Source organism: Dendrobates tinctorius, unplaced genomic scaffold, assembly GCF_039654945.1.
Source record: "Dendrobates tinctorius isolate UK_male_01 unplaced genomic scaffold, ASM3965494v1 ptg000029l, whole genome shotgun sequence".
Taxonomy (NCBI): Eukaryota; Metazoa; Chordata; class Amphibia; order Anura; family Dendrobatidae; genus Dendrobates; species Dendrobates tinctorius.
In genome coordinates, this window is record NW_027361697.1 from 20,876,687 (window position 1) to 20,890,625 (window position 13,939).

At 43.0% G+C, this 13,939-nt stretch overlaps 1 protein-coding gene across 1 annotated transcript; it reads left to right on the forward strand.

Moving 5' to 3' along the window:
- Window positions 1–312: 312 nt before the first annotated feature.
- On the forward strand, window positions 313–8,261 carry TMED5 (transmembrane p24 trafficking protein 5). The gene is made up of 4 exons (XM_073571437.1): window positions 313–674; window positions 3,793–3,890; window positions 3,981–4,164; window positions 7,594–8,261. The coding sequence occupies exons 1-4, from the start codon at window positions 501–503 to the stop codon at window positions 7,810–7,812; spliced, it is 675 nt and encodes a 224-aa protein (XP_073427538.1). The 5' UTR covers window positions 313–500; the 3' UTR covers window positions 7,813–8,261.
- The last annotated feature ends 5,678 nt before the right edge of the window (window positions 8,262–13,939 follow it).

Below are 13,939 nucleotides of genomic sequence, written 5' to 3' on the forward strand. Positions count from 1 at the left end.
GATCTCCGTGGAGACGATTCAATAATTCATAACTTTATTCAGTGCAACGGCAGTAACTGGATGACGTCACAATCTGGTGCATCATGGGAGTTGTAGTTCTGCTGTTACTCAAACTTATCGGGATTTCACTTACGGAGAGCTGTGGCTTCCGGTAAAGATGCTGTTAGACGGCAGCGTAGAACTGGCAACGCCTATGCAGCCGGAGAGCCCCTCATTGCTTATACGAAATGTAGTAAAACCGGTATTATGTGCCCCCTAGAGAACTGCATTACCCATAATACCACATTCCCTTTAAACCCTGATTGCTGCTATAGCCCTTGCGGCCGGTAGGAGGAGAGAGAACATGGACTGGTGGGACCGCCCAGACCGTACAGCTGGGAGTGCAGACGGTACTGTCCCGGGGGCTGATTGGCTCTTCCGGGCACGGCCCACACTGGGGTGAGGAGGAGCCGCGCGTGCCCCGCGCCCTCCATGTAGCGCCGGTAGCGGGCACCGCGGCCATGGGGAGGGCAGCGCTGATCGCTCTGCTGCTGGCCGCACTGTGCTGTGTGCCGCGCTCCGGGGGCTTCTCCCAGGCTGTGGACAATGACTTCACCTTCACCGTCCCGGCCGGCCGCAGGGAGTGCTTCTACCAGACCATGAAGAAGGACGCCACCCTGGAGATCGAGTACCAGGTAGACGGCGCCGCGGTATAGCGAGGGCTGCACGGCTTGTCTCCGGAGAGTGTCACCTGACCTCTCTATAAATGGCTGACCCCACTATTCCTTACAGACTCTGGGCGATGAGTCTGCGGCCACTGATCGGCCAATATTGCTGCACGTTCAGGGAAATCGCACCGACTTTCTCCGGGTAGTGACAGCCCTGGTTAGATCTCATCCATAAGGCTGCGTTCACACAGTGAGATTTTGGTGTTGCAGATTTTCTGCATTTAATATGGAAAATAAGTCACTTGCGGTCTTCCATCGTGTTTTTTTTTTTTTTTTACATGGTTTTGTTTCTTTGTTCTTGCCTCGGCATGTTGTTTTTGATGCTTCCCGCTGTTTGGCTCTGACATGCTTCACTGCGGATTACAGGCAGTTTTCTTTTTCCACATCTCATGCAAAGTCTACGGGAAAATTCTGCACAGAAAACTCTCTGCACCGCGAGGGAAATTGCCGGGTTAGGGCCTCGACGCGCGCCGCAGCTCTAATTGCAGACTGTAAATGGAATGCAGCGTAAACAAAGCGGCGTGGTGTGCACACGGCCTTAGACCACGATTCATGGAAAAAGTTATTGATTTCATTTTGATGACAGATAATTTGACGCATTAATGAACCGTGCAATGTGTCAGTGACGATTCTGAGGAGCCTGGATGATTTCTTACCCGATCTGCTCAGCTTTCCTTGGTTTTAGATCATTTTGTCACTATGCTGAAAAGTGTAATAAATCCGATCCGGCGTTGGTCTTCCTGCGGTTGGTAGAAGCCGGGCTCCTGGGGATGAATCTACAGCAGCTCTCCTTTACATGTAGCACAATGGATGGCTATCCCTCCCTATAACACTGCACGATTCTTTCAAGCTTCATGGACACAAACAGCAAAATGAAACCAGACTGTCACTTTTCTGCCCGACCAATGAGAAGCTGCAACATCAGGATTCTTGTATCCGGCTCTGCTCGTTGCTGCAGGTTTCCTCTCCTGCTCTGCGTTGCACCGCCATCCTCGGGGCAGACTGACGTTTACATTGATTTACATTGATTTTCTCAGTAGTATCCAGGGCCATGATGGCACAGATAGTTGAAGGGGAAACGGTTACGTTTTTGACTATTAATGTGTGGGAATCCCAGACGTGAGACCCAAACAGTCCTTCAACTGAAAAGTTAGAGGGGGGGGGGGGGGTTAGATCATCATTTAGCACGAGCAAAGTGAACGATGAAGGACCGGTCTGGGTTCCGAGCATTTAGAAATGTTTGACTACCCCTGTAACACCTAGAATGCAATGGCCAAGGTTCTGGTGTTCCATTCCCAACCGTTTGTAAGTTCTCTGCTCGATGTCGGTGAAGGAGAATAATCTCTACATCCAGATTTTCAGCCCAGAACAAATCTGTTTCTCCAGGGTAATAACTCCAATAGTATCCCGTCTAAGGCTGCGATCACACCACATTTTATGCTGTTTTTAAGTAGCATCTTTCCTTTATATCCACCCCTTGCTTTGGAGCTCAAAAATGTATTAAAAAGCTGCATTGGCCGGCAACTTGTGACAGCGTCCTCGTAGGGTACGTGCACGCGATCCGGAATTGCTGCAGTTTTGACGCTCTGTATTCACGCAGCGTCCAGCCGTTAGAGCATAGTAGATGAGACTTCTAGATATCCTGTGCCCACTAAGCGTGTATGGCCACTCATGGAAACTGACATGTGGAGCGTCTTTCAAGGCCGCATCACGTCAATGTCTCTTGTGGAGACGTCGGTCTCCAACAGAAATGTAATCAATTGAAAGCGGTAAATCCGCACGATTCAGTGAACACAGGAGGAGTTACCTGCGTTCAGTAAAGTGCAGGAAATATCTGCGACGTCTGGATCCTGAGAACGTAGCCTTGGGCATCATCCATGACATTACTCGGTGTAAGCCGAAACCGGGAGAGGCACCTACAGAGAGACTGTGTCATTGATACAGTAGCTCCTCACCAACCTCCTGTGTATGCGCACACAACGTCTTTTTCCAGGGAGGCGAACGCACCAAGTTTTCACGCAAAAGCCGGTACTCTAGCAAGCGCTCCATATATACAAATCCTTATACTTCGCTAATCCAGACTCCTCATCTTCCCCATCCTCTCTGTTATCTTCTATCCGGTTTCCCAGTGCATCCAGTGTCTGGCTGGCCACAGACTGAAGCTTGCATGAGTAAGTGACAGAGACGATGGCTCTGTGCTCCGTCACAACTGTTAGTAGTATCAGTGTCCTGAGGACGCCATTGCTGTTAACAGCTTACCAAACAATGAGGCCCACAGCTAGACCAGCCCATCTGGCATTTGCCAGATTTTCCAGATGGCCAGTCCAGCCCTACATGGATGTGCAGAGTATCCAACCTGTGTACATGTACCCTTACTAACTGCATACAAAATATATATTTCTCCACTTCAGAAAATCCACAGCATGACTGACCGATGTGGACAGTCCCCTAAACTCACACGTAACTGCCTTTTTTGGGAGGGACATAAGGAACTTTTGCTCCAAACTTGTTCCATAACCAATCTGCACCTTGTGAACCTGCCCTTGTGGTTCTTGCACTGAAAACATTGAATTCTTTAGTATATGATGACCGCTGTGTCTGATGGAGGGAGCCCAGAATGGGTTGATGGCAGAGGCCTGCTGGCAGATGAGTACCGTATATTCTGCAAAGATGGATGGATGTGGGAGCAAAGTTCTCCAACAGCGAAGGGCGGAAGCGTCACTGGCTGATCACTCCACTCTTATCACATGGTACTCCCCAATATTCCGTATCTGTTGGAATTTTCAGTGCCAGCTGCCATGCCGTTTTTCCTTTTTGAGCCATACTGCCTAAAATGTTAATAAAGAACTTACTGATAATAAGTAATAGAACAAGAAGTCAGGTCAAGTTGTGACAGATGCCTTCAAAATCTCATAGGAAGTCTTCTCAGAAGAGTGGCAGCCGTTCTAGCTGCCCGGCGGGGAGCAATGCCATATTCATGTCTATGGATTGTTATAATGTGTCCGTGTCCCAGTACTTGTATTTATGCAGTGTAGATAAAATGTGTCCATGGTCTTACTGCATCTTATATGTTCTTTACGTAAAGGTCCTAGACGGGGCAAGTTTAGACATTGATTTCTATCTCTACTCTCCAAGCGGAGTCCAAATCCTATCTGAGGAGCGACAGTCGGATGGCGTCCACACGTAAGTTGCGTAAGACAAGAATAAAAATGTTTTTTTGTTATTTATCTTTAGTGTACAAATTGAAATTTTTTTTTCCCTCTTTACCCACAGGTTGGAGACTATAGATGGAGATTACCAGTTCTGCTTTGACAACACCTTCAGCCGCATGTCAGAAAAAGTGATCTTCTTTGAGCTCATATTGGATCATATGGGCGAAGACGGCGAAGAGCAGGAAGACTGGAAGAGTTATGTCATTGGCACAGATCTCTTGGATATGAAGCTGGAGGATATACTGGTTGGTGCCATTTGCCTTATTGTGTTCAAAGCTGTTTCTTATTCCAGTTATTGTGGTGGTTGGTCTATCAAGCAGACTGATCACACAGATGTAGCAAAGCTTAACATGACAAACATGGACCCTCTTGATAACTTGTCTGAGAAGGTTCTGACTCAAGAGGATTAAGATATCTTCCCAGTACTGTGGCAAACATGACATCATCTGTTTGTAGTGGCGTAACTAGAGTCCGATGCGCGCCCCACCTCATGTATGGGTCCTTGTGGTGTTCTGCATTCTATAAGGACATGAGTTACCCCTTCCCCATTATGTAGTAATGTCCTCCATCTTGGGCCCCATTCTGCCGCTGACTATAATGCATAGGAAAACCCGGATTCTACTCGCCTCCCATCCGCTCCCCCACAGCGCGGCGGCCTCTTCTGAAGCCAGCAAGTGGCTGGTATTTTTGAAAAAATGCAGTTAACCTATTTTATTGGGTGCAGAAAAACTACCCAAAAGCTCATTGTGGGAACGTAGACATAGGTGGACGGAGTCCAGAACGGCACGCTCCGGTGCACACGAGCAAGCGGGACATGTCTGTACATATTTGCCATCTGTAATGTTCCTAATCACTAATTACCTTCACTGCTGCTACATCCTGGACTGATGTCATGTTTAGTTTTTTGATAATTGGAGCTGCTATTTAAACGTAGAAGGCAAATACAACTGGGCGTCACCGCTGACATGAAGAATTACAGACCGGCCATTGTTGTAGAAGTTACACGTAAGAAAAGGGAACCAGTTATCTGCTGCGACCTTTGCATTGCTGGATATTGTGCAAGTGTTTTAGGCTTCAAATCTAATTTTTTTTTTAATTTGCTTTATCCAAATATCTGTAAACTTCTGAGTACAGTTTGCTTTAGTTTAATTCATTGACGTGATGGTGATGTTCACCTTTTGTCACATTACCATAGCAGACACATACTGCTCCCCCTAAAAAAAGAAAAAAAAGCGATACACCTTTGTGAGTGGTCAGTGCAGTAGTAGTGACTCCCCCCAAAAATGCATCGGTGGTAAGAAAATGTATGAACCTGTAGCTTCATGCAGCTGAGTAACATTGTGTCGCCCTTCTGTCCCTAAAGCAAAAATGAAATTAAATTATTTTTCAACGAGGGTAATACTCCAAAGGCAAACTGATAGGGACAGTGATGTCTGTACAATGCCGCAGATTATGATGGTGCTATTCCAGTATAATAACGAGCAGTACTTTGGAAGAGCATTTGTTGATGTAATGGGGAAAAAAATACATGAAACCATCATGGGACAAAGCAGAGGGTAGAATGCAATGAAATAGATGGCCCTTCCTGAGTGTTTTTGTCTTTTAACCAGCATTCTCTGTAATAAAACACAACTGATACATTTGAAAAGGGAAAGATACCTAAGAAGAATGATCTGTATGTAAACCAGTTTGTCCTAAGGCGGATCAGTCCTGTCTGTGCAGCTAAGTGGTGCCATCATGATGCAGTTGACAGTGTGCAGTTTTTGCAAAAACAAGCCCTCATGCAGTTATACTCAAAAGTTTACATACCCCGGCAGAATTTTTGCTTTCTTGGCCTTTTTTCCGAGAATATGAATGATAACACCAAAACTTTTTCTCCACTCATGGTTGAGTGAAGCCATTTATTGTCAAACTACTGTGTTTTCGCCTTTTAAATCATAATGACAACCGAAAACATCCAAATGCCACCAAGTATCTCACCTACAATACGCAAAACATCACCGACAAGCCTCAAAACTTCTGGAACAAGGTAATTTGAAGTGATGAGACCAAAATTGAACTTATTCCCCACAACCATAAAAGTTACATTTGGAGAGAGGTCAACAAGGCCTATGATGAAAGAAACACCATTCCTACTATAAAGCACGGAGGTGGATCGCTGAAGTTTTGGGAATGTATGACCTACAAAGGCACAGAAAACTTGGTCAGAGTTGAAGGAAAGATGAATGCAGCATGTTATCAGCAAATACTGGAGGAAAATTTGCAATCATCAGCACAGAAGCTGCGCATGGGACGTTCCAACGTGACAACGATCAAAAACACAAGACGAAGTCGACCTGTCATTGTTCTTCTGTAGCCAAAGTGAAGGTTCTGGAATGGCCATCTCAGTCTCCTGACCTCAATATCATTGAGCCACTCTGGTGAGATCTCAAGCGCGCAGTACATGCTAGACAGCCCAGGAACTGGAGGCTTTTTGCCAAGAAGAGTGGGCAGCTTTACTGTTATGATGAGTCACCGAGGAGGAAAAAAACAAAATACCAGCTAAGTCCAGAAAAACCAGAGAGGTAGGCAGCTATCGGATTGCAGACCCCTGAACCTATCCACAACAACTAGCAGTAGCCGTGGGGGGTTCCTACGGTGCCCTAGACCCCTCGATCACAGCCGGAGAACTAAATAGCCTAAAGACAGAAAGGGGAAAAACTAAACTGCCCCAGAGCAGACCCCAAAGCAATAGGCAGCCCCCAACATATGACAGTGAAGCAAGATGAAAACACTAACACAGATAGAAAGATAGGTTGAGCAAATGATGGGGCCCAAGCTAACTACATAGGACAGGATAGGAAAGCTGCTGTCTGCCATCCGCAAAACCCCTATCAAAATGAGCCAACCGACTGATAGGAAAAACAGGCCCTGGAGACGCTAGGCTTCAAAAGACTATATCAGTACTCAGGTATATTCTGAAGACAGAGCAAAAGATCAACAGATCAGAGACAAAAATGGAATTCAGCTCACCCCCGGCCGGGGATGGCAGAACTCCAAAAAAACAAGGCAAAACAAAAACAAAACTGAAGTGTACAAAGCAGAGCAGAAAAACTTAGCTTTGAGATGCAGGAATCAGACTGGTCTCCAAGAATCCAGCAGGAAAATCACCAGCCAGGAAGAAGGGCGTCGGCAGCCTTATATCCAGTCCTCAATCCAGCCACCCAGTCATCATCTAGCTGCCCATGTGTTTGGTAATCAGCCTCACTACCTTCCTTCACCAGAGGAGGGAGTTCATCAGACCTCAATGGTGAAGGGAAAAATGAACTCACAACACTTTACCATATGAAAAAATTAAGAACATAATGCACAAGCTGTCATTGATGTTAGACGGGGCAATACACTGTATTAAGAAATGGGGTATGTAAACTTTTGATCAGGGTCATTTGGATGTTTTGGGTTGTCATTATGATTTAAAAAGAGAAAACACAGTAGTTTGACAATAAATGGCTTCACCCAACCACTAACCATGAGTGGAGAAAAAGTTTTGGTGTTATCATTCATATTCTTTGAAAAAAGGCCAAGAAAGCAAAAATTCTGATGGGGTATGTAAACCTTTGAGCACAACTGTCTGTGAATTGGCCCTAATATTGAGTCTAGTCATCTAGTGAGACATTTTCTTTTATTCTTTCCAGGAAACTATCAACAGCGTCAAAGCCAGATTAGGCAAAAGCCTCCAGATCCAGACTCTGCTGAAAGCCTTTGAAGCCAGAGATCGTAATATCCAGGAGAGCAACTACGACAGAGTGAACTTCTGGTCCATGGTGAACTTAGTAGTGATGGTTGTGGTTTGCGTGACTCAAGTATATATGTTGAGGAGTCTTTTTGAGGACAAGCGGAAAAGCAGACCCTAACTACATTACCAACGGAGAGGAACTGAGCCAAGATCACAGGGAAAATAAACTTGATTAAATGGAGACTTTATAATGGAGTTTGTATTTGAGCTAAACTTTGATTGTAGATTTGTAACATGCTTAGTTTAAAATATGGTCCCGGCACATAATTCCTTTTTTTTTTTTTTTTTGTTATTGCCTTAACCTTACATCTGTTTGCATATAGGGAGAGAGTAGGTATAATGGGACTGGACCTATAAATCAGAAAGTGTTGGAGAAAATACTATTAGTCTATGTTCACACTTGGCTTTTTTTTCTGCAACCAAAACCTGATCTCTTGGCAGTAAAGTGTTAGGTTTTGCTGTGTTTTTCATGAACAATACAAGGTGTTAGACCACCAATACAAGATGTATGTGAAACATTTTTGGACAGAAAAGGGCAATTTGATAAAGAAACCTTTTTCCACTAAACTTTGTCTGAAAAAATAGTATCTATTCTGAACACAAAAAAATTCATGAAAAAATACACAATTACAAATGTAAACCAATGGGGGATGGGAATTGGTCAGGCATAGTTTACCTAAGACATTGGCAGAGCATTTAGTTGGTAGGGCATGGTTTACCTCCACACATCACTAATTTAATTTAACTGTACTAATACTGCCATTCTCAGGTCAGGATGTAAAGATATTTGAGTTTAAGCTTTAGAAAAATCTCACAGATTCGCTGGAGTAAAGATCCATCACTGCTCTAAGTTGGCAGAGATCGGTGCTAGGCAGGGCAGTCACATAGATAACTACCTGCATGTAAGTTCTTAAGCACATAAAGAAATTAAATGCTTCAGGATAATCCCTTAAAAAGCACGTGGTTGAATTTGGCACACATTGCAAAATGTGCTTTATTTTCATTGCCCAGTTTGTGCAACCTTTTTATGCTCTAAAAGTTGCAAATTTGCAAACATTTCTCAAATTAATAGCTTTTCCACAAACCTTCAAGTGGGGGCGGGGACTGGAGTGAGATGCACCAAAACAATGCGATATTTCTGACAAGCTGCATTTCATGATTTGAGCTAATATATTTAGTTATTATGTAAAGTTGTCAAGGAAGAATAGAGGAAAATAAAACATAAACAACTTATAGTGGTGCAAAACATTGAGAAAAGAGTAAATCGCGAATTCCAAAGCCACAAAAAAAAAAAAAAAAAAACACCCGAGAGCGATGAAACCACAATGATAAATTGGGACATTGTTTATGGTCACTTTCACCTTGAAGTAATGCTAAGTTTGCTTGGCAGGTTGCTCATTCTTTGAAGTCAGAAAATGCCACCCATAAGTTGAAAACATGTCCAGCTCTCAACTGTGCCTTCGAAACAAGACGAGTAATATCAGGCAAACCATTGTTCTGTAGATGGCTTCTCCAGGAATCCTGCCCGTCGGCACACGGTCATATGTAAGACATTACACGTACAGCTTTCCCATGCGGTAGCATTCTCTGCAACAACTGGCCAATGGCCTTGTCTGACGGAGCTTGGTGCAAGGATCAAATGGGAGCAGGAATTTTTACCATGTTCTAGACAATGCATATTGAGTGAAAAAGCGCCTTTGTGGAATTATGGGCAGTTAGTGACTGCTAATATTTGTATTTCAGGGTATTCATGGACTTAGTATCTCACTTTAACAAAATTATTCCGGGAGAAGTAATCAAATAGTGAACATATATTTCCCTTAAAAACAATTTTAATTCCTTATTATAGTAAAAAAAAACACCTATCCCAGTGTGTAGGGTAAAAAAAAGCCCTTCTATAACCCACAATATTGACACACAAAATTGCCTGCAATATGCCTCACTGACTCCTTCCTTGCCGTGGAGGTTGGCACCCTAAGAGACGATTTTTTGGCGCCCCACTCACCGTGGACTGTCCCTCTCTCCCCTAATATCACCCTATCAATATAGGGGGGGGAAACAATATAGCAAAAGAAATGAAAGGAATAGATCCTTACACAATATATAACATTTCATTTAGTAGGTTCAAACCCAGAATTAGCAGGCAACAAAAAAGGCCAAACAACATTAAGGCCCATAATTGCCACAATGATCCAAATCCAGAAAAAATATTAAACACACAGCGGCATATTCACATCCCAGGAGCAACAATTTTCCCCCCATAAATAAAGGACTTATTCATATATGATAATACCAATGTAATGCAGATAATTGGAGCTTAGCGTATGTTCAGGCCACCAAAACGCGTTTGCACGGTTCATCAGGAGGAATGCATATCGATGCCGGATGCCATGATGATGTAAGGCATAACCGGCGCTCTTAGACGGGATTTAAATAACCCCCGTTCAAACAATCCCATTATCAGGCTCCGCCTACCTTTCGGCGGAAAAAATAGAAATATATATGTATTATGATTATCCAATTTCTCATATTGACCATGGTGAGATTGGATATTAACCCTTTGAAGGGGATGTTCACCTAAATATGGGTAACATCCTGGGGTTATCATCATCCTTTGTTCATATGTATGTATCAGACATCGCTTATTTTGTATTGTTTAACTCTGAGCTATATCCATGAGCCTAGATGGATGAGAGGCTCTGAGATATACGATCGCTATTTTTATGATGTAAATTATGAATGTTAAAAATAATGATGGTCATATGACCGGAGTGCAGGATCCCCGAGACCGGAAGTGACGGTCACGTGATCGGAGCCTGTCCCGTGACTTGATAGTGGCTGAGGGGTGGAATGCACGCCAGCGTGGATCGCAGATGGAGGGGAAGTGGAGCATGTAATAACAGCGCGACCCGAGTGTGTTACCGCCGATTATAGGTAGGCGAAGCCTGATAATGGGATTGATTGAACGGGGGGTTATTTAACCCCTTCACCCCCAAGGGTGGTTTGCACGTTCATGACCGGGCCAATTTTTACAATTCTGACCACTGTACCTTTATGAGGTCATAACTCTGGAACGCTTCTCTCGTGACATATTGTACTTCATGTTAGTGGTAAAATTTCATTCAAATAACTTGTTTATTTGTTAAAAAAACGGAAATTTGGCAGCAATTTTCCAACTTTGAATTTTTATGCCCTTAAATCACAGAGATACGGCACACAAAAAACTTGATAACTAACATTTCCCACATGTTTACTTTACATCAGCACAATTTTGGAACCAAAATTTTTTTTTGTTAGGAAGTTATAAGGGTTAAAAGTTGACCAGCGATTTCTCATTTTTACAACACCATTTTATTTTTAGGACCACATCACATTTGAAGCCACTTTGAGGGGTCTATATGATAGAAAATACCCAAAAGTGACACCATTCTAAAAACTGCACCCCTTAAGGTGCTTAAAACCACATTCAAGAAGTTTATTAACCCTTTAGGTGCGTCACAGGAATTTTTTGAATATTAAAAAAAAAAATGAACATTTAACTTTTTTTCACAAAAAAAATACTTCAGGTTCAATTTTTTTTATTTTACCAAGGGTAACAGGAGAAATTGGACAGCAAAAGTTATTGTGCAATTTGTCCTGAGTACGCTGATACCTGATTTGTGGGGGGGAACGACTGTTTTGGCGCATGGCAGAGCTCAGAATGGAAGGAGCGCCGTTTGACTTTTTCAATGCAAAATTGGCTGGAATTCAGATCGGACGCCATGTCACGTTTGGAGAGTCCCTGATGTACCTAAACAGTGGAAACCCCCTACAAGTGACCCCATTTTGGAAACTAGACCCCCCAAGGAACTTATCTAGATATGTGGTGAGAACTTTGAACCCACAAGGGCTTTACAGAAGTTTATAACGTACAGCAGTACAATTAAAAAATCATTTTTTCCACAAAAATGATCTTTTCACCCCAATTTTTATTTTCCCAAGGGTAACAGGACCCTAAAAGTTATTGTGCAATTTGTCCTGAGTACGCTGATACCCCACATGTGGGGGTAAACCACTATTTGGGCGCATGGCAGAGCTCGGAAGGGAAGCAGCGCCATTTGACGTTTTTGGCTGGAATTGAGATCGGACACCATGTCGCGATTGGAAAACCCCTGATGTACCTAAACAGTGGAAACCCCCCACAAATGACACCATTTTGTAAACTAGACCCCCCAAGGAACTTATCTAGATGTGTGGTGAGCACTTTGAACCCCCCCCCCCCAGTGCTTCACAGAAGTTTATAACGCCTGGGCGTGAAAATAAAAAATTTGTATTTTTTCCACAAACATGATCTTTTAGTCACCATTTATTTTTATTTTCCCAAGGGTAACAGGAGAAATTGGACCCCAAAAGTTGTTGTCCAATTTGTCCTGAGCATGCTGATACCCCATATGTGGGAGAAAACTACTGTATGGGCACACGTCGGGGCTCGGAAGGGAAGTAGTGACGTTTTGGAATGCAGACTTTGATGGAATGGTCTGCGGGTGTCATGTTGCCTTTGGAGAGCCCCTAATGTACCTAAACAGTGGAAACCCCCCACAAATGACCCCATTTTGAAAACTAGACCCCCTAAGGAACTTATCTAGATGTGAGGTGAGCACTTTGAACCCCCAAGGGCTTCACAGAAGTTTATAATGCCAGGGCATGAAAATAAAAAAATCGTATTTTTTCCACAAACATGATCAATTAGTCCCCAATTTTTTATTTTCCCAAGGGTAACAGGAGAAATTGAACCCCAAAAGTTGTTGTCCAATTTGTCCTGAGTACGCTGACACCCCATATGTGGGAGAAAACTACTGTATGGACACACGTCAGGGCTCGGAAGGGAAGTAGTGACGTTTTGGAATGCAGACTTTGATGGAATGGTCTGCGGATGTCATGTGCGTTTGGAGAGCCCCTGATGTACCTAAACTATTGAAACTCCCCACAAGTGACCCCATTTTGGACACTAGACCCCCCCACGGAACTTATCTAGATGTGTGGTGAGCACTTTGAACCCCCAAGTGCTTCACAGAAGTTTATAACGCTCGGACGTGAAAATAAAAAATCATTTTTTTCCACAAAAATGATATTTTTGCCCCCAATTTTTTATTTTCCTAAGGGTAACAGGAGAAATTGGACCCCAAAAATTGTTTTGCAATTTGTCCTCAGTAGGCTGATACCCTACATGTGGGGGTAAAACACTGTTTGGGCGCATGGCAGAGCTTGGAAGGGAAGGAGCACCATTTGACTTTTTCAACGCAGAATTGGCTGGAATTGAGATCAGACGCAATGTTGCATTCGGAGAGCCCCTGATGTGCCCAAGCAGTGGAAACCCCCAATTCTAACTCCAACCCAAACCCCAACACATGCTGTCGCATGCTAAAAGACGCTTTTTATTGTAAAAATAGTTTTTGCATCACCACATATTGAGAGCTATAATTTTTCCGTATTTTGACCCACCGAGTCATGTGAGGTCTTATTTTTTGCGGGACGAGTTGACGTTTTTATTGGTACCATGTTCGGGCACGTGACATTTTTTGATCGCTTTTTATTCCGATTTTTGGGACGCAGAATGAACAAAAACCAGCGTTTCATGAATTTCTTTTGGGGGAGTGCGTTTACACCGTTCCGCGTGCGGTAAAATTGATAAAGCGGTTTTATTCTTCGGGTCAGTACGGTTACAGCGATACCTCATTTAGGTCTTTTTTTATGTTTTGTCGGTTTTATGCAATGAAAACTATTTTATATAAAAAATAATTATTTTTGCATCGCTTTATTCTGCGAGCTATAACTTTTTCATTTTTTCGCTGATGATGCTGTGTGGCGGCTCGTTTTTTTGCGGGACAAGATGACGTTTTCAGCGGTACCATGGATATTTATATGCGTCTTTTTGATCGCGCGTTATTACACTTTTTGTTTGGCGGTATGATAATAAATCATTATTTTTTGCTTCGTTTTTTATTTTTATTTTTTAAGGGGTTCACTAAAGGGGTTAACTAATGGGACAGTTTTATAGGGCGGGTCGTTACGGACGCGGCGATACCTAATATGTGTACTTTTATTGTTTTGGTTTTTTATTTTCAAAAAATGAATTTATTGGGGAATTTTTTTTTTTTTTTACTAATTTATTTGGCGATTTTTTTTTAAATTATTTTAACACTTTTTTTTTTTATTTTTGTTTTTTTACTTTATTACATAGTCCCAGGTGGGACATCACTGTCCTG

What these genes read in the sequence shown, in the direction of transcription:
- TMED5 (XM_073571437.1), top strand. Translation starts at nt 501, where the DNA reads ATGGGGAGGGCAGCGCTGATCGCTCTGCTGCTGGCCGCACTGTGCTGT. An exon ending in CCCTGGAGATCGAGTACCAG is followed by an intron (nt 675 to 3,792) that starts GTAGACGGCGCC and finishes CTTTACGTAAAG; the next exon opens with GTCCTAGACGGGGCAAGTTT. An exon ending in CAGTCGGATGGCGTCCACAC is followed by an intron (nt 3,891 to 3,980) that starts GTAAGTTGCGTA and finishes CTTTACCCACAG; the next exon opens with GTTGGAGACTATAGATGGAG.